A 24,710-nucleotide genomic window follows, 5' to 3' on the forward strand; every position below is an offset into this window, starting at 1 on the left:
TACATTTGTAACTCCAACTTTCATGATAAAGAGATTGCACTACAGTACCTGTATTAGGTGAATTGAAAAATACTATTTCTTTTGTTTTTTACAGTGCAAATATTTGTAACCAAAACTAAATATAAAGTGAGCACTGTACACTTTGTATTCCATATTGTAATTAAAATCAATATATTTGAAAATGTAGAGAACATCCTAAAATATTTAAATAAATGGAATTCTATTACTGTTTAACAGAGCCATTAATCGCATTATTAATTGCTTGATAGCCCTAATCACAATGGTTCTGGAAGAGAACATCTCATGAGATTTCCATATTCAAATTTAAGCCTACGTGGCTTCATTATTGTAAAACTGGAGACCATATAGGAACATCTTTCAATGTCTAATGCACAAATATGCCTTGTGTCTGTGTAGTAAAAAAATTTTAGTCTTATAGTGGACAAGAGAAAAGATTACCATGGAAGAGCCAAATAAAGCCATCAAAAGAAAGGGATATATTCTGCATCCTCAAGAAAACCCCGATATAACTGAGTTGATGAGAGGGGGCAAGAAATCCCCCCTTGATTAAACAGAGGTTCCTAGATGCATCATCTTTAAAGACCAATTATCCATTAATTAGCATTACAAGATTCAGGACCAAACTGGAGGCTGTTTACGCAAAATAAATTAGATTGTCATCACAAAATTGTAGCAATAAAGCAACTGGAAGATATTTTAGTACCGGGATAAGTAAGCTGGCAGTATATCCTCCCCAGTCTTCTTGCTACAAAATATCCTACATAGCATTCCACATGCCTCTGCTCTTCCTGCTTCATAGTTATCAGGAAATTCACTTGCATCAAATGTGGAATTGGAAGTCATGGTGTCTGTGGACATTTGTGATCCTTTCCGACGAAACTCCATGCTAGCTTGGGTTGCTATAGCTGGAAAGAGAAAAAGTAAAAGTTTTCATTGTGTTTTGTCAACATACAAAACAGGCTCATGGGATCCAGGACACAAAGATCACGTCAAATTTAGTGACTATGATGAAGCTGCTAGTTCACTGTATTTGAATCAATGCCTGTATTTAAAAACCTATTTCAGGGTATTTGATTTTTCCCTAACACAGGAGTGATATTAATTCTTCAGACCCTATGTATGGGTATATTCACCCTCAGCATTGTGTACTGAAGAAGAGTACACTTACGCTGAGTATGTGCGCACTGGTGCACATCAGACTAATTCCCTGCCCTGTGCACAAAAAGATCCACCATTCCACTCATCTCACTTCCTGCTCCTCTTCCCCTTTAGAAAATTAGACATTCTAATTTCCCTTGCCATCTCCTAAGATATCTTGTCACTATCTGAAGTTGTTCCATCCCCCTCCCGCCTCCCCAAAAAAACAGATGACTACTTTTATGCTTCCTGACTCCCTGATCTTTTTGATTGCCTCTTGAGTACAGAGCTACTCTGGCCCAGCTTATCCCTCTGGCCTCTACTGTTGAAGCAAGTCATCTGCCTATTTCCAGAAGTCAGGAAGAGGACAGGACCCATATCAGAGTGAAAGGGACGGCTGCGAGAGAGGTGGGATATGTCTGAATGTGTTGAAAGTTGCTGTTGTGATCTGGTCCCTCCACCACACAGTGCCTGTAATTGCCATGGAAATCTTTGAAGTTAGCCAGTCCCGGGTGTCAGCTACCAGAAAACTGGGCAGTTGCCTAGTGGCTACTTCATAGTATTAATGAAAATGTTTAAATACACTCTTCAACATGCCCTACAAACATTTCTAAACTATCAAAATGGCTTTGGATAGCCCCAAGGACCTAAGTGAGGTTGGCCATTCTTTAGCATTGTTTTCTTTTCCTGCAGAATATATCTGTGAGTGACATAACTAATGTAGTTTATGAATTCCTCTTAGAGATATTCCTAGCCCCTATGTCAGTGCCATGTGCACAACATGGAGAAAGCTAGTCACTTTGCTTGCCCCATTATTTCCTCTGGAGTGGCAGCCAAGAAGGATGTACTGAGTACTCCCTGGGCAACAGGAGAGACACTTCCCTGTGGGATCCCCAAAGACTGGAACAGCACATTGCTTGTGATTTTTAGGAAAGGCAATCATGTGCCAGTATTACTTCAAAAACCATACAGGCTGGTTTGGTTTTGTGTAGGAACACATCAGAATTTCACCAGTAACAGACACAATTTAGGGCCTGGGATGCTTGGGGGGGGAGGGGGGAAAAATCACATTTGCAAAGGGTGAGGAGTTTGAAGTCATACAAACAGAAGTCCTGATTATGCTTTGCCAGTTACATTATTTACAAGTTGTATGGAGAGTTAATTTTTAGAAAGTTCCTAACAAAAAAGTCTTTACTCAGTTTTTCTTTTTAAAATTCTTGGTGTAAACTATTTGATGTTTGTTACCTTAAAGATTTTTATGGCATAAGTGGCAAATAAGCACAAATCTTTATGCATCTTCCCATGAGCCATTTTTGTCCTAAATAAGCTATCCAGCAATATAGTATAGTTGGAAAAAAAACACGACATGCACAATGCATACAAATCAAACACTAGGTCTGTATAAAAATAAGCTTTAAGTTAAAAAACAAAAACAAAAACATGGTTAGTGCAAAGTCCTGAAATTCATGACATGATCACAGACTATAGTACATAAATGATGGGACTGATTCAGGCAGATTAATTTGCTTTTGCCAACAATCTTCCCCATTCAAAAAACGTACACACAAAAAATTACTTGTCTTTCCCAAGTAAAAGTGCAAAAGCTACAAGAGACAATGACAATGACATTACAAATAAAAATATGGGATTATGAAAAAAGAAAAAAAAACATGACTGCAATTAAGGAAAAGCTACTGGTTCCTACTTACAAGATTTATAAGAAAGAAGAATTTGGATAAAAGATGCTGCAAGATAATAGAAATAAAATGGAAACAAATCAAAGGACAGCAGTAGTTATAAAATACTTTAAAGATGGTGAAATTGTAATATAAGTTAAGATGCTTTTCGCTTTTTTTAAAAAATAGATTAAAAGCTTTATGACATAGCAAGCTTGTTAAACACATAAGAAATTGGCATTCAGGTCCAAAATTATGGTTTTGAAAGTACCATGCAAAACAATGAACAAAGAAATCTACAAAATACTAATAACGTTCAGTTTTGTTCATATTAATGTACATTTGATCTTTAAATCAATGTATTAACCCATCCCAGCTCAAGCTGTGCTTCTCCTGGACTATGCTGTAAATGAAGCATATTACAGGACTACACTAGCACAGTATCATAAGACTTGCTTACTTGGGGTGAACCCACATGGGAGTGTTACTTACCAGTAATGCTGCTTGCCCCAATTCTCCTCTTTCCCCAACCACAAATTCTTTATACTAAAAGTGTTATGGCTCCAGCTTCCAGGAAGCAAGATGACAAAGAATCCTCAACAAAGGCCAGTATAAATGTACAAGCCTGCTCACTTCCATCTCACTCAAGAAGCTTCCAAAGCAGAAATAATAAACAGGTAGCAGAATAATGACAAAGATTCAACACCTTAGATGCAATTCTCAAGGAAAGGTGGAAAAGAGGGAAAACTTCAAACAATTACCAGAAAGGGAAAAATTACTTACCTTGTAAAAACTGCTTCTCTGAATATTTTGGGACAGATCATGAGCTGAGATGCAATCTCTCAGTGTTATTCTGGAAACAAACAGCTGGGAATTCCCACAGCTGGACCCCACCTCCTCACATCACATCCCCCAGAGTAAGGCATATGTTGAGGGCAGAGGGGAGCCAGAAAGGAGCATGGTGTGAGCAAATTCTACTCCAGCAATCCCCAGCTGACAGATGGCTTTTGGAGGATGTTACCAGTCACAATACTGTAGAGCAGACTAGGGGATGCTCTATAGCATACTGGGATCAGTGAGTTGCCACCAGTTCCTTGGTGGCTCACCCTCTCAGCTGCACCTTCCATGGATACACAGCTGAGAATTAGCCCCTCATCCTCCAGGATTCACCTGGTCTTAGCACATTAGCAAGAGATTGGTGTAACTCCTGTAGTTCATGGTTTTTTGTCCTGTGAAGGCAGTAGAGCACATTCCCAAGTCTCTCTACTGGCTGTCATGTGCCACCCTGCTGAAAACCAGTACTGCTGACCAAACAACCCACAGTTCCTGGAACTGTGAGGGAGAAAAAGGCTTGGGGCATTCTCTCTCTCCCATTATCTCCAAGTATCTAGGTTCTGATCCAAAGACAGTGAAGTCCCTTCTCCAGCTTCCAAACGGAGACTCTAGGCATTGTAATTCAGGCAGGCAGTCTGGGTGATTTGCTATGTTCAGTCCACCTAGAGTGCCTACCCGTGCAAAATAAGCTAATTACTGTCAGTTTGGGGCTTTTGGTCACAATGCTGCATACACTTACTGAGGTGGTGGTGGTTCTCCCTAGGGTGCATCTAATGAATTGGAGTTCGCTACTTCTGACACTCGAGTGTCACTCTGAAGTCTAGCAAGTGGGTGGCCCTGGAAGACGGAGCCTTAACAGGCCTAAGAGCACTGTGTAGCTGAGCTCAGTGCCGGCACACCCATCTTTGTGTTGTGGATCAGGCTACCCACACTCCTGCTAAGCTCAATGATTGGAACTGCACAACTGCAGGGCTTTGTGCCATTGCTTGCAGAGTTAGGGACTCCACCAAGCCTCAGTCCCTCAGTGCACTAGGGGTCTTGGTACTGAATTCCAGGTCATTAGAGGAACACCAAGGAGAACTACTACCATCTCAGTAAATGTAATCTCACGCCACATTTCTTCCTTGGTTGGGGTGACATTTGCCGGTTGCACTGGACTTGATCGGAAGGCAGGACTAGAGACACAGAAAGATATCCAGTGAGGTGTGTCTGAGAATGGCTGAAGGGTTGGAACAATGGCTGTTGACACATAGCATCTCTACAAAGGGGATCCTTTGCTGGTCAGTCAAGAAGGAACTGTCTGGAACGGTCAGAGCTGCATATGTATTTCTCTGACATGTGCGACAGTCAGTATGTGGCCTGGTTTACGATGTACCTCTGGAATCCTGCAGAGCTTTTTCTTTTCTTTTCTTTTTGGGGGGAGTGCGGTGGTGTGGGCATAATTTCCCTTCATTTGCTCATTTCCTCTTCCAGCACCCTACAACATATTCTCTATACGAAGGCTAGCCATTGAGCAAATAGTTGGGTTTTTGGTTCGGTGGATTAAAAAAGGTTCATTTCAAACCAAAAGAAACGGTTACTCACCCTGCGCAGTAACGATGGTTCTTCAAGATGTGTCCCCCTATGGGTGCTCCGCTGTAGGTGTACTTGTGCCCCCTGCACATTTCATCAGACATTTCACATGGCAGTGTTGGTTCAGCCCACGCAGACATATTACTTGGTCTCGTGCTCCACTCTGCTCCACAGCACTGGGCTGGCGAACCACCCTCATCTCGTCTCTACCACGAAGCTCCAGAGCAGAGAACTCTGGCGCACAGGGGAAGGCGGGTGAGTAGTGGAGCACCCATAAAATGGCACATCTTGAAGAATCACAGTTACTGCACAGGATGAGGAACCATTTCTTCTTGAAGTAGTGTCCTTCCGGGTGTGCCTCTCTAGGTGACTACCGAACAGCTCCCTTTAAGGAGGAGGGTGCTTCAGAGTAGAGTCCAATATTGAAGAAAGTAAAGCTGAGCCAAATGCAGCACTGGAAGCAGAGTCATGAGTTATTGCATAGTTCTCAGCAGAGGTATGTACAGAGGCCCAAGTTGTGGCTCTACGTATTTCAATAATGGGAACATTTTTCAGAAAGGCTGCTGTGGTAGAAATAGACCTTGTAGAGTGAGTTTGTATGCCCAAGGGAGCTTGGAGACTGCGAGACTGGTAGAAACAAATGCAGTTGGATATCTACTTGGAAAGTCTTTATTTAGAAATTGCAGTCCCTTCTGATCGATCTCCGATTGAGACAAACCATTTGGGAGACTTTTAAAAGATTTAGTCCTGTCAAAATAGAAGGCCAGGACTCTCCTGACATCGTGTGTGCGTGCATATGTATAACAGCACTTCTTCCTTACCCATGTCAGGTTTAAGGTAAGAGACAGGAAAGTGAATAGGCTGGTTAATATGGAACTCCGAAGATACTTTTGGTAAAAACTTGGGGCATGGCTGTAATGTGACCTTAATCTTTGAAAAACATGCCACATGTGCCCCTATTTCCCCAACTTGCCAAGCCAACGTAACGGCTACCTCAAATGCTGTTTTCATCAATAAATGGAGGAGTGAACAGGTAGTCTTTGCTTCAAATGGCGATTCTGTAAGGCCTTTAAGAACCAGACTGAGGTCCCAACCCAGAGTAGGACATTTGGCTGGCAGGAAGAGATTTCCAAGTTCCCTGAGGAATATCATGGTTGTTGGGTGAGGAAATACAAAATAACCCCCTTTAAGGGACAGAAAGCCAGGTGGCTTCCAAGTGAACCCTAATGGAGCTCAGCAACAGACCCAAGTGTTTCAGTTCTTGGATGCAGTCTAATATATCTGACAGCAATGAGGTTGTTGGTGGAATGCATTTGAGGTCACACCAGCAGCCAAATCTTGTCCTTTTTTTCAAGTAAGTAGCAAACAGACAGCTTCTGCTGTGTAACAGCACTATTTCCTCTGCATAGGTTGTTTCTAATCCCATGAATCATCAACCAGCTATGCGTTGAGACAAAGAACACAGACTAGGGTGAAGAATCTGCCCACCTTCCTGGGAGAGACTATATGGGGTTGTCCGGAAAGTGATCAGTGAGCAAGTGGCCAGCTGTCTAAAGTAAGGAAACCATGTCTGTCTGGGCCAGATTGGAACGATTAGAAAACTCTGGCTTTGTCCTTCTTTAGGGGAGTCGGAGGGAACGCATACAGTAGACCCAAAAAGACACTGAAGGTGAAAGGCATCCCCCAAGGATCGGTAACCCAGCCTGCCTCTGGAGCAGAGCTGAGCACATTTCTTGTTTGTGGCTGTGGCAAACAGGTCTATCCAAAGGGTGCCCCATTGCCAAAAGTACAATGAATCTATTTCCCACTTGCAATCTTGAAATAAAAGTGCCTGCTAAGCGTATCCATGGTCACACTCTGAGCTCCCAGAAGGTAAGCTGTTGTGATGACTAACTGATTGCATATGCACCAATTCCAAAATTTGACAGCTTTGATGCAGAGGTAAGGGGCTCTTGCCCTCCTGGTTGGTTGGTATAAAACATGCATGACATGTCCATCCATCATGACCTTTATGTGTTTGCCACCATCAGTGGTAGAAATTGCAGAAAAATATATCGGACAGCCCTAACCTTTGAAAAGTCCCTTGGGGAAGATGAGAGGCTGAAAGGGAGCACCCTGTACTGAAAATGGCCACAACCGACAATAAAATATAGGAACCTTTTGAGAGATGGGTGGATCGCTATACGGAAATATGCGTCTTGAAGGATGAGGGCTAAGAACCAGTCCTCTTGATCCAGTGATGGAATTATTGCTGCAAGTGTTACCATTCTGAATTTCACAAAAGGTGTCGAGTAGCCTTAAATCTAGGCTGGGTCTCCAACTGCCTCTCTTTTTTGGAACCAGGAAGTACCTGGAATAAACCCCTTCTCTCTGTTCTGCCTGGGAACAGGTTCTATAGCACCCAAGAGTAGAAGAGAGTTGATTTCCTACCTTAGAAAGTGCTCATGAGATGGGTCCCTGAAGAGGGATGGGGAATGGGTGCTGGCAGGCAGAAGAGAAGTAAAGTGGATGGTACCCTTTGGGAACCTAATCTCCAAAATACATTTTTCACATTGATAGACTCAAAAGCCCACTGGAAGTGGTAAAGACAGATGCCAAAAAGGGAGGAAGGCAGGTGAATCATTGCAGTGAATAGGGATAGTAGCTCAGGACCTCAACCACCCCATCAAAATTGGTGCTTAGAGGTGGAAGTGTGTGAGATCAAACGCTGGGAAGCAGGACAGGATCTCTGCCCTGTCTGAGACTTACTAGACTCTCTTGTGGGCAGGTTATAGATCCCCAGAGAATACAAAGTGGCCCCTGGAGTCCTTTAACGTGTACAAAGATTCATCTGTGCTGTCAAAACAGTTAAGTGCCATCAAAAGAAAGGTCTTCAACCATATTCTGGACCTCCTTTGGAAATCCCGTGAGCTGAAGCCATGAGGCCCTCCTCACAACTACTATCATAGAAATCAGAGTGGGAGTATCAGCAGCATCAAAAGAGGCCTCGAGAGATGTTCTGGCGAGCAGCTAGCATTCTGCAATAGCTCTCTATGTTCTGCTTGTAGATGCTCAATAAAAGGAGATTATCTTGGTAGAATTTGTATGATTGTACTTTGCCATCAATGCCTGGTAGTTGCTGATTCTGAATTGTAAAGCAGCTGGTGAGTATGATTTTCTATCAAACAGGTCAAGGTGCTTATGATCTTTATATAGTGGTGCTGCTTTCCATGTTTATTAACTGCCTCAACCACCAAGGATTTAGGGAAGGTATGAGAAAATAAAAATTCTGAGTCCTTAGAATAGACACGTTTCTAATCTGTTCTCTTGCACATGGGCAGAATTGTGGCTCGGGTGTGCCAGATAATGGAGCCCCTCTGAACCCTGCAAAGGTTAACAGACAGGGTAATGCGGGCAGATGAAGCTGTATGAAAGATGTCAAGAAGCTTATGATGTGATTCTTTAATGTTCTCAAGAGAGATCTGCAAAGAACCCACAACTCTCTTGACAAGATCCTGAAACTGCTTAAAATCATCAGCCAGAGATGTTAGAGGTGGCATAACTGCTTTATCCATGGATGATGAGGAGGAGGAGTTGTTGGCTGATGGAGAGACATCTATCAGCCATCGTTTCCTGTTCCTCAATGGTTTCTTCCTGAGGTTCTGGTCTCCTAGAGAGGAAGCGTGATGAAAGTGGTCTCTCTCGGTCAGGTGTTCAAAGCACTAGAGAACTGCTGGAGAAAGACCGCTGGGGATCCCAGTATGGCCAAGGGGGTGAGTCATATAGCATGGGTTGAGGCATCCATTGGTATGAGTGCTCATACCAACAAGATGGTCGTTGTAGACATCTCTCACAAGTGAGATCAATTTCCTCATACACTCTGGAAAAAAAGCCTCTCTGGGGATGGAGAGGAGAGCCCTGGACAGATATTCGAGAAACCAAGGCATGGCCTTCATCAAAATCTTCCTCTTCCAAATCACTCTGACATGGTGGAGCACTGGAAGAAACATGAGGTAAAACTGTCCATACTGGACAGGTGTTTGGGGATCTCGATCTGGTTTCGGTACCGAAACCACAGATCACAGCTGAGCAATGGTGAGCCAGGCATCTCAGACACAGCAAGGTCTTAGGGAAAACTAAACTCCTGTGATACACAGAGTGTCATGGGTACAGTGTTCATGGCCTGAGCCAAAGTAATGGTGGCTGTGGGAGTTGACAGTACAATGAGTCTCTAACGCTCTGAGGGAGTCCAGACGGGCCTGAGTGAACATCTTCAGTATCGAGTGAGCAGAGACACCTCATGGCTTATCGGACACTGATAGTTTTGAAGTCTTTAAGTGCCCTGGTATCTGAAGAACAAGCAGCTTCATAGGTATTGGGTCGAAGACTGATGAGTGGCTGGAGTCATCAGCAACTGCGACTTCTTTGAGGGGGATTCCCTACCTGGAGAACTCAAAGCACGGTCTTCAGATATCTTATGAGATATCTTGGCTCGTCCTCTTAGTGGTCCTCAAGGAGTGGGGCTCAGAGGCAGCAGAGGTAGCCAATTTATTCTGAGACTGGCATACCGGACGGAGGAGTCCCCCTTGCATGAATCAGAGGCGGGGCACAGCAAGCTCCCCACCATATGTAGTTGAAGTTTGATCTCCCTATTTTCTCTGGCTCTAGATTTTAATTCCACACAGAAGCTGCACTTTTGGGAAACCTGAGTGTCCCCAAGGCAACTGATGCACTGAGAGTGTCTTTCACTGTCTATATTGCAATTTTATAGCCACGCAACCCAAGCCTGCTGACCCGGGCTCTGAGACTTTGTGTCATACGTTTATCATCACAGTGTAGACATACTACAAGAGGCAATCAGATCTCTGTCATTTAACCGGACACAAGGGATATCATCCCATATGCACTAGAGAAATTTAGTCTTAAAAGATAAATTGTCGAGAGGGCTGGGTTAACATCATTACATGTTACTTGACACATGGTCTGGAGAAGTCAGCAGAGCAAAGCTCTATTAAGAAAATAGATTCAGCCATGACTGTAGTACTCAGGGGATATCCTTTCAAGGTCTCCCAAATGCCCAAGAAAAACCTGTTAGCAGCTGACATAGAACAAATGCTTCCCCTCAGTTGTGTAAAGTCAGCCATGATAGCAAGCTGAACAATTACGAAGATCCAATGCATCACCCATCTGGAGTTTCCAAACTGCACAGCTGAAAGTATCTGCTGCCCAGCATGTTGCATAAAAAGTCATACAGAATTCCTCACTGAATTTAAAATCACTGAAGCAGTTACAATGTACAGAGGAGAAATTGATATCTATTGCTGATCAGGTAATTAGCCACCAGCGGCTAATGGGCAGCTCTGCTGACACAAAGACAAACTGGACATCAGACAAGGAACAGTCCCTGGAGTGGGAACCTGCCACGTGGTCTAATTCTAGAGAATGACACACACACAAAACTGAATTTCCCCACAAAACAAGTGCCTGAATCTAGAACAGATCACCTCTCCTTTACCCCAAGACTTCATAAAAGGAAGTTAAGTCTTTTGGGTGCATATTATGAAGCAGTAGATCTTAATACCATCCATCTCTGATAAGAGATGGAAATTTCTAGCCACCTGGAATGCAACTCAGTCCATTGAGTTCCTGCACTAACTGACATAGGACCCCCAAAGCACAAGAATCTTGGCTAGCCAGCAGACAAGTTGCTGCTTCTGAGTCAGAATGCAAGAGACAGGCCTGAGAATGCAGAGTGGCAAAGGATCCTCCTGGGCCATGAGACTCTAGATGTACTCAGAATTATACAGAAGTGGAGTCTCATTAATACTCTTTGCTTGAAGGAAGACACTCCACACATACCCCAAAGCAGAAGCAGACAAAAATGGAGTGTTTGAAAATAACTTATAAGATGTTGCAGGCTATAATCAGCTGTGCAAGGGGCACTATTGTAAGCTTTCCCAATGACAATGAAGATTAATCTGAACTGGCAGAAAAGGGGCAGTGATTGTATTCATTGCGAATGAGGGTCCAAAATCAGAGACACAGAGCCCCTGAAAACAGTGAGGGCTCATTACATTTGGGTTTACCTTGCTAGCTGCTGTGGTGGCTAGTAATCTGTCACTCAAACAAAGACTACAGAGAGCTCTCAGCTCAGGGAGGAGTTTGGAGGCTGGCTGCCTAAACAAGCAGAAAAGTCATGCCATGTTGAAGGAGCCAGATGATCTGTAGGAACAGCTCAGGCTTGCCAAAGGAGGCAGGCTAACCCCAAGCTCCCCTCTGGTCATGAGAAGGTTAGGTGCAAGGGACAGAGTTTTCCTGCTGGATCCTTAGAAGATTCTTTCCTGTTTGACCCAAGAGCTTTCAGCCGTGATCCAGCTGTGGAATCTGTAGGAAAGGTTATTTGCTTGCTGTCCAACCCTCCCCTCCCTTCTTCTCCCCAACACCCACATTTTTCTCATTCTTGCCTTCTCTATGGAACGAGAGAGAGAGAAAGTTAGAGAAAAAAATTAAAGCGGAGTCATGAGGTATGGAGTTCCAGGACAAGGAGACAAAGAACTGAGGGGGAACATTTATGGGTTGGCTCCTTTATACTGGCTATGACTGACAGCTCTTTGCCTCCTTGCTTCATGGAAGACAGAGCCATAAAGACCATCACAAGGAATCTACTGTAGGATGGGAGAAGTGATGTGTCACAAAGTTTAATAAAGGGATCCTTTTGAAATTGCCTAAGTTCTCAGAATGCACCTTGTTTGTATGGCAACACATACTGTGGTGCTCTCTGGCAGCAGCCTCTCAGCTCGGGTACACAGACTCATAACAGCAGCAGTGTGGATCTTGCTGCACTGGTGGAGGCTTTGACCAGCACCCAAGCTTGGACCCAAAAGGTCAGGGAGGGCAGGGGTCTGAGCTTGGGTGGCAAGCCCAAGCCTCTGCTGGTGCAACAACATCCACACGGCTATTTTTAGTATGCTAGCTCAAGCCCTGCTTACATGAATTTGTCTACTCGGGTTGGGATGGTCTCTCAGCCTTAGCTAGACAGCATTTTATTTATATGGGGCCTACATGCTGAAGCATTCTGGGTGTCTCACACAATACAAATAAGGTAAGTATAGAATTCTGGAAAACAAAAAGGTCTTCAGGATCCTTTTAAAAGGAAAAGTTCTAAGTGTGAGCGTCTGAAGGATTAAGTAAAATTTTAGTGCTTCTAGTGGTAATTTCCCCCCCTTATTTTGGTTACTTCAAAATTCTCTCTATTCCATTCAACAAAGTAGATATAAGTCCTTCAACCATCAGATGGACACAGAAGCATAGCTCTGTGGTGTTACTCATCTATATGATGAGGATGTCTGGCTAACACTCTGCAGCTAAAAGACCTCCTGAGCACTAAAAGTTTTATAAAATAATAATAAAAAAATTAACATTTCTGCACTGATATCACAACAGGCGTGAATTACAACCGATGTAGTTATTTAAGTGCTAGTTCACGTGCAGACAAGTCGTAAGCATACGAGTCATTGCAATGAGCCGAAAGGCAAAGGCCACAAATTATCAATACTGACGCAGAATGAAGAAGAAGAGGGGTTTCAGCAAGCTGGATTAATGTACAGGTGAACAGTCTGTAGGTGGCCAGCACAAAGCAAACTACCTGGACTGCCTGGCTGAGTCATGGAGCTTAGAGTCTTCATTTCACAGGGCAGCAAGCGGAGAAGGGACATTTTACTGACTTCAAGTTCAATACAGAACAGATCAGAATCCAAATGCCTCAACATACCAAAGAGTATGTTCTCCAACTGTTTTGTACTAGAGCTTGAATCTTTACCAGAAGACTCAATTTCCTGAATTGTATTCCTTTTTATATGAAGATGAGGAAAAAAGTTCTCTCACAAGGCATATAGGCAAATTCAAGTAAGAAGCTATGAGGCACAGTGACTAGCATTCAGTTCACGTGAAGGCAAACCACTAGAGCCTCCTAAGAGTATGGCTGTTGTGGCCCTAAGTCCATTTGTATGCAGGAGCTGCCAGGGCCAAACTAGTCCCTCTTGACCTGAAGAAAGATCGATCAGGCAATCTATAACTCTGAAAAGGAAAGGAACTGTATCTTCCTTAGTCTACAGGACTTGGGAGTCTCAAAATCAAAAGGGCTGACCCTGAAAAGGATTTTTATTTTCTGAGTGTTACATTAGCTTTCTCCTTAAACGATATCACGACATAAATAAAGTTGTCCCCCAAGAAGGCATTCCTCCTTGTGGGAATGGGAGAAATGCACAAAGTAGTGAAATCAAGGAATTGCATGGACTGGGTCAGACTTCCAAATTCAGGAGGTTTCTGCTCACAAACCAAACCTCTACCTTCCAAGCCACAGAGAAATAGAACACTATTTTCTGTCTATCTGGGTCTTCATCAGGTGGCCTATCATCATTGTATCTTAAGTGCCTTCTTGCGGGGAATCAGCAGGACATGTCAGGCAAAGGTTGGCCTCTCCCTGTAGGCTCTGGAGAGCATAAAAGAGGGACAGAATTGACTGCAAAGCACTCCATTCATGGGCAAAAAAAAGATTGGGGTTAAAATAGTCTATGCAACTACAGACACAGGTCTGCCTCACCCATCCAGACAGCTATGTCTAACTGCTTGAGACAGGAAACTGCAAAGCATCAGCCAGAAAGCCATGTCCCTCCACTGGGGCACAAATATTACAATCTCCCTCTAATGGCATAGGACTTATATCCACTGGCTAGGCTAGCACAGAGCAGCTTTGGAGAATGAAAGATTTACTTCAACCAAGTTACAATTTTTGGACAACGAGATGTTTTAATTAACACCCCCAAACTATTCCTTGGTCTCTCTCTCTCTCAGTCTCAGATTTACTGGTACGTAAAAAGTAATTTGGGCGTAAGAACTACTTCTAAAAATCCACGTAGCAAAAGTATTTGTAAGGAAGTGAGTGGAGTAAACGTACAGCTCAGATGTTGTGCACAGTGCAATTTTATTTTATTCAAAATTGCTCATACTATATTTATATCTACATCCAGTTCTAAGAGAACACCTGTAAACTTTTAAAATAGTCCAACTTAAGAAACAAATAGACCAAGTTGTAAATTCAGTGTTTAAAGTGATATGAAACCCGTTAATAATAAAGGTATTAGTTTGCTCACCTGTGCATGCAGGTGTGAATTTACTCTTAAATTGTTCAGTTTTCCTAAGCTCAGCCACTTCTCTCTCTCTCTAAATGTGTACTACTGGCTTGATTTTTCAGAGAAACTGAGAACATACATTTCCCACTGAAGTCAAGGGCACCTCTGAAAATCAGGCCTTATACGCCTGACATATGTATTTAGAACAAACACTGCAAAACTCACTGAATAATTATATCATATCAGCTTAACACATCAAAGAATGTATTTTCTGCAGGACAAACATGGAAGCTAGCCAATTTAATTGCTATGGAGTCCCACCTCTAAACCTAAACTTGCTAATACAAACTTCTCCTACCCGGTTATGGATTTGATTTTTTCTTTTTTAAGCCACTAAATCTGACCTATTACTTGAAGAACATGTTGAACAGACCACCACCAATACAGACAGCACTACTTCTACAATATGTCGTATCTCATACAGATCTAGCCATGGAAACCAGGTTCTCTACACTACTGAAAACAAATCTAACAGTTAGGAGGATTGAAAACTACCAGTCTGTTGATGTGGTTAACCATCACTGAAAGGGAATGATTTTGCTTGAGTTTTTCCTTTTGTGAAGATGTAGAAATCCTGTTCTCCCATACTAAGGTCAAGTGAAGTTACAAGATGCAGAACGGCATCTGTAATGATGCTGCCAGTCTTTTCATGTGAATGTATTAAAGCACTGCCATTATAAGAAAAAAAACAAACAACTTTTCTTACTCAAAGTGATGCTTTTCCAAGATACAAAGGGAAACTCCCTCACTACACTGTATTTCTTTTGTTTAATAACAGTCTCCTAGCTGACATAATGGAAACTGCCTGGTTATCTAATTAGTAACATGTGATTTAACAAGTATGTACTAAAGTCTAGGTGATATTTTATTTCTAAGATAAAACCAAACTCAGAAGAGATCTCTGCTGAGCTGCTAGCAAAGGTGCCAGTTTGGGTTAGTTCAGCTGGAAAGGGTTAACCATAATACAGTGCTTTATCAGAGAGCATTCAAATTTATTTATTTATTTTTGATTAAGCAAATATTAATCTTGCAGGTAGGAAATGTCAGTAAGCAAGGAAAGAGTTACATATATTTGGTCAGCAATATTTACCAGTCATGCTGCTGTCTCTATTTATTCCATTATGAAGTTTACAGTGAACAAATGCTGCATCAAATAACCATGATCCAAAGAGGTTCAAGATGCTGTTAACCTTTGGTCTGCGGGGAGCTGGTAGTGGTCGAGGCTCAGAGCTAGTCTGGTTTGGACTAGACAATGGAGAGGTGGATGACGACGGCTGGTGCTGCACTTTTGATGTGTGAACAGTGCTAACCTATTTGAATAAAAGAGAAGTTTCACCCTATTAGAAATTTTTAAGGCAATTTTATATTTCTTTATACACAGAAGCAGAAGAAACCATCAACAAGATCAAACGGAAAAATACTGAAGTACTAAGCATAACATCTTACAGTGCTGGTTTTCATTGTTGCCTTATTCACAGTCACGGCCCGATGCCTTCGGTTATGAGGTGGGGTTGTGTTGATAGCAGTATTCTGTGGCATGCTCAACCTATTTACTGGCGTGGGGGGAGCACTGTCTGACCGGGGTCGTGAAATGCCTGAAGAACAAAATAAAGCTAAACTCAGTGCAAAGTACTTTTAGAGCCCTATGGCATAATCTGTATGACTAGATATTAAGGCATTCTGTAAATCATTAGCATCAAAGATTCCCCCAAACACCACAGAGTTAAAAAAGCATCTATCATTCAGTATTAGTAGAGATTGACAAGCGGTCCAGAAAAGCATTTGAGTTAAATCTACATGACAGACCACTGCTTATCAAAGGTGACCAAACACCCACATAAGCACCTAAGAAAGTGGAGGAGTGAGGGCACCAGACGGTAGAATGGAATGCAGACAGTTTGTAGAAAGCCACATTCTTTCTAGTCATAGGTTCAGAACAACCAATTCACTTTTACTCTACATAGAGAGGTCTGAATGAAACTAACAAAGGACAATCCACTTCACCCTCCACTTCAATTAAAAGCTCCCCCTCCCCCAACATCCGTCTTAGAAAATGTAATGGGAGATCATTGTGGGATAGAGCGCTTAATCTTTGTGGTTTGCAGAGAAACTAATATCTTTAAGGCCAGTCTGAGAAACCAGGATACAAGGCGAAAGTGTGTTTGCAAGATTAGGGAAAAAAAAAAAAAGAAAAAAAGAAAGAAATTAATAGGCTATGGCAGGGCATTTAAGAACGTAAGAACGACCATACTGGGTCAGACTAATGGTCCATCTAGCCCAGTATCCAGTCTTCCAGCACTGGCCAATGCCTCAAAAGAAATGAGCAGAACAGGGCAATCAAGTGATTCATCCCGTCCCAGCATCTGGCAGTCAGAGGCTTAGGGACACCCAGAATATGGGTATGCATCCCTAACCATCCTTGCTTATATTGATGGACCTATCATCCATGAACTTATGGAATGTTTTTTTGAACCCAGTTATAGTTTTGGCCATCACAACATCCCCTGGCAAAGAGTTCCACACATTGACTGTGCGCTGTGTGAAATACTTCCTTTTGTTGGTTTTAAACCTGCTGCTTACTAATTTTGTTGGGTAACTCCTGGTTCTCGTGTTTTGTGAAGTGGTAAACAACACTTTCTTATTCACTTTCTCCACACAAAAAGAAAAGGAGTACTTGTGGCACCTTAGAGACTAACCAATTTATTTGAGCATGAGCTTTCGTGAGCTACAGCTCACTTCATCGGATGCGATGAAGTGAGCTGTAGCTCACGAAAGCTCATGCTCAAATAAATTGGTTAGTCTCTAAGGTGCCACAAGTACTCCTTTTCTTTTTGCGAATACAGACTAACACGGCTGTTACTCTGAAACCTTTCTCCACACATTCTCTGTGAGGTGCTTAAGTACTGAACCTGTCCAGATACTAATCACAGAAAGTCTACCAATATTTTCAGGACAAAGAGAAAAAGTTTAGTTACCATTATCATAGTTTATTACACATATTTACACTGAATAGTGTTAAAAAAAAAAAAAAGGAAATCAGGTGGGTAATCTAAGGCTCCATGCCCGCAGAGGAATGGAAGAATGTAAAAAGAAAGCTATAAAGAAGCAATATTGCATATCTGAAACAAACATTTGTAGTTAGCCCATCGGCTTCTGCTCCCAATCCCAAAGTGACAACCCTGTCTTCTGCTGGGTACAGCATTCCAGGCTGTGATACATAACTGGAAGCAGGGAGCTGCAGTTGGTCCTTATTCACTTTCACCCCTCACCTTTCATTGTAAGGTCTCTCTGACACTACTGGACAAAGCAGTTTTGCTAATTAGTTATTAGGTAGCAACAAAAGTCTCAAGACCAGCCTCCCAATCTAAGGCAGGAGTTAGCCAGCCCAAAGTCTGTTTTTCCCACCTGGGGAGAATCAAATATGTGGGAGCCAACTTAGAAATGCACAATCAAGCACTATATTTTAAAGATTCATCCCTTTGTAAACATTTATACCAGTGAAGCTTCTTTTAGAGATTAAAATGTAAATTCTATGTCTGCACTGTTCAACAACTTACAATAAGTTTGCTGTGTAGAAGGTCACTAATCTATTATTTAGAAGGCAGTACCACGTTATTAATAGACATTTTTATCAAACTGCTGAATTATAAATTCTTCACATGTAATGTATTAAAAATAAAATCAGCGCCAGGACATTTCCTATATCAGGGCAGGAAAACAGTGCAGAGAGTCAGGAATGCAAGACTTGGCAACATTACATAGCCCCGTACAAACTGAGGAGGGCAATACGTTATATTTATTTTCCAGTACTTTTACCATGAAAATTCATCCTGAACACAATACGTACTTCAAACTCTTAGTCACTGACTAATGTATCAAGAGTATATTCAAAGTATATATGAATCTAAGCAAATTCAAAAGCTTAACCAATGTAAAACTGAAAGGCCAGTGGCAGTTAGCCAATGTGTAACATGACACCTCTGCACTTCTGCCTGCACTGGTGCAACATGTAGCACAATACACGAAGCAAATACGATTTACACCGTGTTGAGAGGATTATTAATTTTGTAATTACGAAGAAGCAGTATTCTGTGTTAAACTCACTCAAACGTTCAGTTTGAACTTTATGCTTGATAGCAGTAAAACAAATGGTTTGAAGGGACACCATTGGCAGGAACCCAGGAGCAGGATTAACCTTGTTTTTTTCCTATAAATGACTAAGGGCACCTCTTTCATACCGGAACAAACTTGAAAGGAGTCTATATACAAAGTGAAAGTGGCTTGGAGCACTCTGTGTTCCTCACCAGAACTAAACCTATTTTTGATTTGAAGAAGTCCACATTCCACAAAACCCAGCTTCTATTAGATCTTGCAGTGAGGTCATAATTCTTCATTTATGATATTCTTAGCATGGTTATTGCAGCACAATTGCAATGTTATGACTTCACTGAAGCTCAGATAAATAGCAGCGATAGTTTAGGGATAAAAATGTTGTAATCCGTAGCAATTCTGAGAAAGTTTATGCAAAATAGACAACATATTGTTAATACAAATATTTTTAAAGTTGATGCATTTGGAAGTTTGTTCCAATGTGAAAGTTTTACTCTATATCTGTTTGCAAAATCACTGCAATTAATGTATAATGTTTTAAACATCAAACACTTCAGAGTTTTGTTTAAAAACAAAAACAAAAAAAAACAAAAAACCAGCCCTATGACAAACCACTGGGTAAAAAAATTGGAACAGATTTCAATTTTAGACCTCTTCAAGGCGATAATAAATAGTTAACATTTTTAAGTTGCCATACCATAACAATGTCCTTTTAACAAATTCAAATATTTCCTTATCATACAAAAGATTGAAACAACACTTTTACAAATAATGACAGAATACTGCAGCTTTTACAACTTTGTTTTGTACATCAGTATTAGTTATCAGCCCTTCTGCCCAGATTCTTGCTACCAAAATGAGAGCAACAAGACTTAATACCATATCTGGGTAATCTTTCACACCCACTGTTCGTAAAGGCTGCAACTCCTAGAGAAGAAAGAAATCAATTTGCTGCTTTCTGCAATATACAATAGAAGCATTTAATAAAGCCATTCTTTAGAAAATGAAATATATGCTCATTATGTTTGCAACAAGCAACATCCTAATACAAACAGATTATATTAACATGTAACATTAGTATACTACTAAACAAGTATTACTAGTCAAAAGAATATTAGTTGCTTTATAAAAGCAGTGTGGCAAATACATTTTTTTTTTAATTTGAGGGAACTAAACTGTCCAGGTTCCTTCAAAGGAAGAAATGTAAATTAGGTAGCATTATGTTACAGATTAACTTTTTTCCATGAGCATAGTAGTGATATGTATTTACTCTATAGTCTTCCACAACCGGTTTTATCAGTTCAGACTTCTGGGAGTCAGAACAGATTATTTATTTGTTAATATTAAAAACGTCAGTCAAAAAGCGGAGAACAGGCAATAAGAGCTGAAGTACAATATAGCACACAAAAATCTGAGGAAGTTTTAAGTCTAGATAAATCTTCAGGAAGGTAAGAGGCATAATACCTAATACATCAAAAACTCTACATAAAATTATATCATGTTACCAAACAACATTTTGAAACCTGGAGGCCTAAATTAGACTCCTAAGAGGCACCTAAACAAATGTGGCTTGTTTTTCACCAATGCTGAGCACCTGCAAATCCCATGGACTTCAACGATTATTAAATTTGTATTCCAAGAGCAATACAATCAAAGATCAGTGCTTCATAGTAATAAGCACTGTGCCTTAAAGAGCTTTATAAACTAAATTGTTGGTGCTCAGAACCGCTGAAAAACAAGGCGACTTAGAAGCCTGATTTTGGAGGCCCAGTTTACAAATTTTGGCTGTACTATATTAAGCCCAGCTTTTCAGAACTGTGTACACATTTGTAGGATGATTTAGGCAAATGTAATAACTATGCACACATAACTGGCCAGTTAGAAGTCTCATTTGCCATTTGCAGGTAAATGTGCTGTGAGAACGTGGGCAAAAGCATTAGTTGTGCATGAAAAAACCCAATGCACACAATTCTGAAAATCCAGATCTAAAAAGCATAAACAAAGATTACTTGAAGTCTTGTATTAAATTAGGACAGATGGTGATGTTCTAACTATATACAAATAAGTGGAGAGATTACCTAGGAACGCATCCACTAAACAGCTGATCCCACGCATGGCACGAAAGAATATATGAGGCAGATGTTTAAGGCAGGGATACTGATTCAATTCTTGAGTCATTCCACTCACATTCAGAAACTGCTCCTGAAATTTGGGGGTAGAGCTTATAATGGCTGGGTTACTCAAATCCACTGGATTACTACCAAAAAAAAAAAATAATAATATTTTAGTGTACTTATAGCAGTTAAAATCTTAACACCCAAATATGCAACCTTTGATAGTCAGACAACGTGTGTAAGTTATGAAAATTTAAAAAGTACACTCAATTTAACATAGCTTGATTTTACAAAACTAATTTCTTTGCGAACACCTTAGATTATAAGAGAATTGTTTGTAGTTATTCTCTCAGCATGGACAATGAAAATCAGTTTCAGGATCTTAATGCTACAACGCTTTGGTTCCTAAGGCTGCAAGAGCATCTTTCAGGTGGTATAATTACAATAAAAAAATCCGTAAAAAGCAGAGAAACATTTCTACTGACCTGAAGTTTTATAAAAAAAAGTTTATAAAAATTATAATCATGGTCAGTGAATGGAGCTACCATCTCAAATTAAACCTGGTGAAGATCCAGAGAATACACTGTAGATAACAATCCTGCAGTTGCAGATGGAGCAGTTTCAGAAAAGGTCTTTTCCATCCAAATTCTGGACTAGCTAACAGTACCCAACACTGGTTAAGAGCCATAGCACTTATTACGAATATTTAAATTGCTGCCATCAGGTTTCAGACTTGCTAAAGAAGACCCACAAAGAAAAAAATGTGTGCCTTTTTCTTTTCTTATGATTGATATAAAACACTTGAAAGCCTGTCGAGGCTGGAAGAGTATGGCAGATGGAGAACTAGCCCAATGGTGACATCAAGAGGACCACGAATGACAGGTGAGCAACTGAAGGGGTGAAGGGGAAAAGGGATTTTTAGTTACTGTTAAAACTAACACCTATATAACTGCAATAACTAGTTAAATAAAAATTTCCTTTAGCTAAAATGTGAAGATAGAACAGCCTTGCCATTCATAAGATATCTTAGTTCACAATGAACTCCTAAAGTTTCTTTAACTAAACCAATGCAGACCAAACCTGACATATTTGCATATTTCTGATAAAAAACAACAAGCAATACACACACTGTAACAACCTTCCAGGTTTTCATCATGGATAAACAGTGACTGACCTTCCGTAACTGCTGTTCTTCAAGACGTGTTGCTCACGTCCATTCCAACATAGCTGTACAGGTGCCACGTGCACCACCACCAGAAAGTTACCCCTCCGCGGTATCTGTCGACTCTGGTGCCCTCTAGAGTCGTGCCCTCATAGCGCCAATATACAGGGGCCTGCCACCCTGCCAATTCCTTCTTGCCGGCTAACTCCGACAGAGGTGCAGGATGCTGGGTTGTGGAATGGACATGAGCAACACATCTCGAAGAACAGTTATGGAAGGCTAGTAACCTTTTTCTCTTCTTTAAGTGCTTGGTCATGTCCGTTACAATGTAGGTGACTCCCAAGCAGTTATACAGGTGGAAGGTTCAGAGTTCATTAGAATGCTGACTAATAGCAAGCCCACATCATCTCTGGCTTGTTGCATGATGGCATAGGACGACGCGAACATGTGGACTGACAACCAAGTTGCCGCTCTACACATACCCTGATTGGAACTTGTGCCACGAATGCCACCGACAATGCTCGAGCTCTCGTAGAGTGGGCTGTCAACCAAGGAGCTGGAAGCTTTGCTAGGTCATAGCATGAGTGGATACAGAAAGTGATTCATGATGACATTCTCTGGGCCGAGACTGGATGGCCTTTTGTTCTGGCTGTAATGGCTATGGATAGCTGGCCAGTTTTCCTAAAAAGTTTGGTCCTCTACAGAAAAAGCTAGTGCACGCTTCAAATCTCAGTTTGTGTGTGGTTTAGGATAGAAGACTGGCAGAAAGACATCCTGGTTACTATGGAATTGTGAGACCACCTTTGGTAGAAAGGATGGGTGTGGCCACAGCTGTACCTGGTCCTTGAAGGCAACAGTATACACAGTGGCTTGGAGGTAAGAGCCTGGATTTCTGAGACCCTTCTGGCAGAAGTAATGGTGACTAGGAAGGCCACCTTCCAAGACAGATAGAACAGGGAGCATGTTGCCAGTGGTTCAAATAGGGGTCCTGTTAGCCTTGTCAGCACCATATTGAGATACCTGTGGATACAGCCGTTCACTGACTGAGTTTGAGAAGACCGACCTGCCGCCCACCCAAGGGTGAAATGCAGAGATCGCATATAGATGGACCCTTGTGGATGACTGCCGTCAGACACTCCTGCTTTAAGTGAAGCAGGTAATCTAAAATGAAGGGCAGTGATGACTCAGTAGGCAAAACACCCTTCTGCATTGACCAAATAAAGAATCTCTCACTTTGCCAGGTAAGTGGCTCTAGAAGACAGCTTCCTGCTACCCAAGAGCACCTCATGAACCAGCCCTGAGCAAGCCCATTCTGCTGGGCTCAGCCATGGAGCTTCCATGCTGTGAGGTGGAGATATTGGAGGTTTGGGTAACATAGGTGACCGTGATCTTGAAAGATAAGAGTCCAGAAATAGTGGTAGGGTGATTGATGTGTCCATCGAGAGATCTAGGAGGGTGGTGAACCAGTGCTGGTGCAGCCAGGCCAGGGCTATCAGGATCAGCCCTGTCCTATCCCTTCTGACCTTCAGCAGGACCCTGTGTATGAGAGAAGTGGGAAGGAACGTGGCGAAGACCTGATCTGTCCAAGGAAGGAGAAAGGTGTCTGTGAGCGAACCCAAACTGTGGCCTAGGAAGGAGCAGAACTGAAGACATTTCCTGTTGTACTTCATCACGAACAGATCTACCTGGGGAAATCCCTGCGTCTGAAAAACATGGCATCTATGCAAGTGGACCACTCGTGACTGTTGGAAAAGGATCTGCTGAGATGATCCACTCGCTTGTTCTGAGACCCCGAGAGGTAGGAGGCTTTGAGGTTAATGGAATGGGCTATACAGAAATCCCATAGGTGCAGATCCTCCTGACATAGGGGAGAGGAGTGAGCTCTGCCCTGTTTGTTTATGTAAAACATTGCTGTTGTGTTGTCTGTGAGGACAGACATGCAGTTGCCAAGCTTGGCAGGCTAGGCACACCACCCTCAATTCTCTCACATTGGATGTGCAACTCAAGTTCCTCTGGGGACCAGTAGCCTTGAGTCCTGAAGGTCCGTAGGCAGGCCCCCATCCCATCTCCGATGCGTCTGTGACGAGAGACCTTGATGGTGGAGGTCTCAAGAATGGAACTCCTGCACACTCTGTCTCCAGGTCCAAAGGGAGGGTGGAAATCATCAAAATAGGGGAAATGAGACCACCTTGTCCAGGTGATGCCAACTTGGTGTTTATATAGATGCCAACCAAGACTGGAGAGGTCTTAGTTGCAGTCTTGCACATTGCACCACGTAGGTGCATGATGCCATATGCCCCAGAAGCTTTAAGCAGTTTCTTGCTGTGGTGATCCCTCAGGCTCTTTAGGAGTGCCTCTATAGCTCTGAACCGACTTTCTGGGAGAAAATCTCTGGCCTGGTTTGCATGGAGTACCATAAACTGGTAATGTCTGTGGTTTACCACAAATCGTACCTTCTGTGCCATTGAAAGACAGCAATCTAGAAATATATGTCCTTTAAATCAAGGACAGCCTACCAGTCCCCTGGATCTAGAGATGGATACTGGAGGAGGCCAAGGAGACCATGCGGAACTTCAGTTTCTTCATGAATCTGTTGAGGTTTCACAAATCCAACAATTGTTCTGAGGTCGCTGTGATGCTGTATGGAATATGAGACATTTATAAACACTATTGATACCAATATTATAAAATTGCAAGGAATCTGATCAGATATGCCATGTAAGGTATCAGTGAAAATGTTATGATTTGCCAAGTATGATAATCTTGTTTATATGTTTGTATTACCTTTGTATCATGAGTTAGATATGTAGGATATATCTGTATTTCACACTGGTTCTGTGCATCCAGATGACACCTCAGAGAGACAGGCTAGGCAGTGCTGATGCCTATTTGATGACCCATCAAGGGTCATCAT

The 24,710-nt window shown here is 41.9% G+C and overlaps 1 protein-coding gene across 6 annotated transcripts in view; it reads right to left on the reverse strand.

Moving 5' to 3' along the window:
- RALGAPB (Ral GTPase activating protein non-catalytic subunit beta) overlaps positions 1–24,710 on the reverse strand; it is a 111,311-nt gene that overhangs the window by 49,809 nt on the left and 36,792 nt on the right. For 3 of the 6 annotated variants that reach the window (XM_073309965.1, XM_073309970.1, XM_073309971.1), the window contains 6 exons: positions 20,599–20,777; positions 19,400–19,447; positions 15,857–16,005; positions 15,501–15,720; positions 2,868–2,903; positions 725–926 (listed from right to left, as the gene is read on the reverse strand). In XM_073309965.1, coding sequence (XP_073166066.1) covers positions 725–926; positions 2,868–2,903; positions 15,501–15,720; positions 15,857–16,005; positions 19,400–19,447; positions 20,599–20,777 — 834 coding nt within the window. The remainder of the gene's footprint in view (positions 1–724; positions 927–2,867; positions 2,904–15,500; positions 15,721–15,856; positions 16,006–19,399; positions 19,448–20,598; positions 20,778–24,710) is intronic. The other 3 variants (XM_073309969.1, XM_073309967.1, XM_073309966.1) reach the window with 2 other exon arrangements.

Source organism: Lepidochelys kempii, chromosome 13, assembly GCF_965140265.1.
Source record: "Lepidochelys kempii isolate rLepKem1 chromosome 13, rLepKem1.hap2, whole genome shotgun sequence".
Lineage (NCBI taxonomy): Eukaryota > Metazoa > Chordata > Testudines > Cheloniidae > Lepidochelys > Lepidochelys kempii.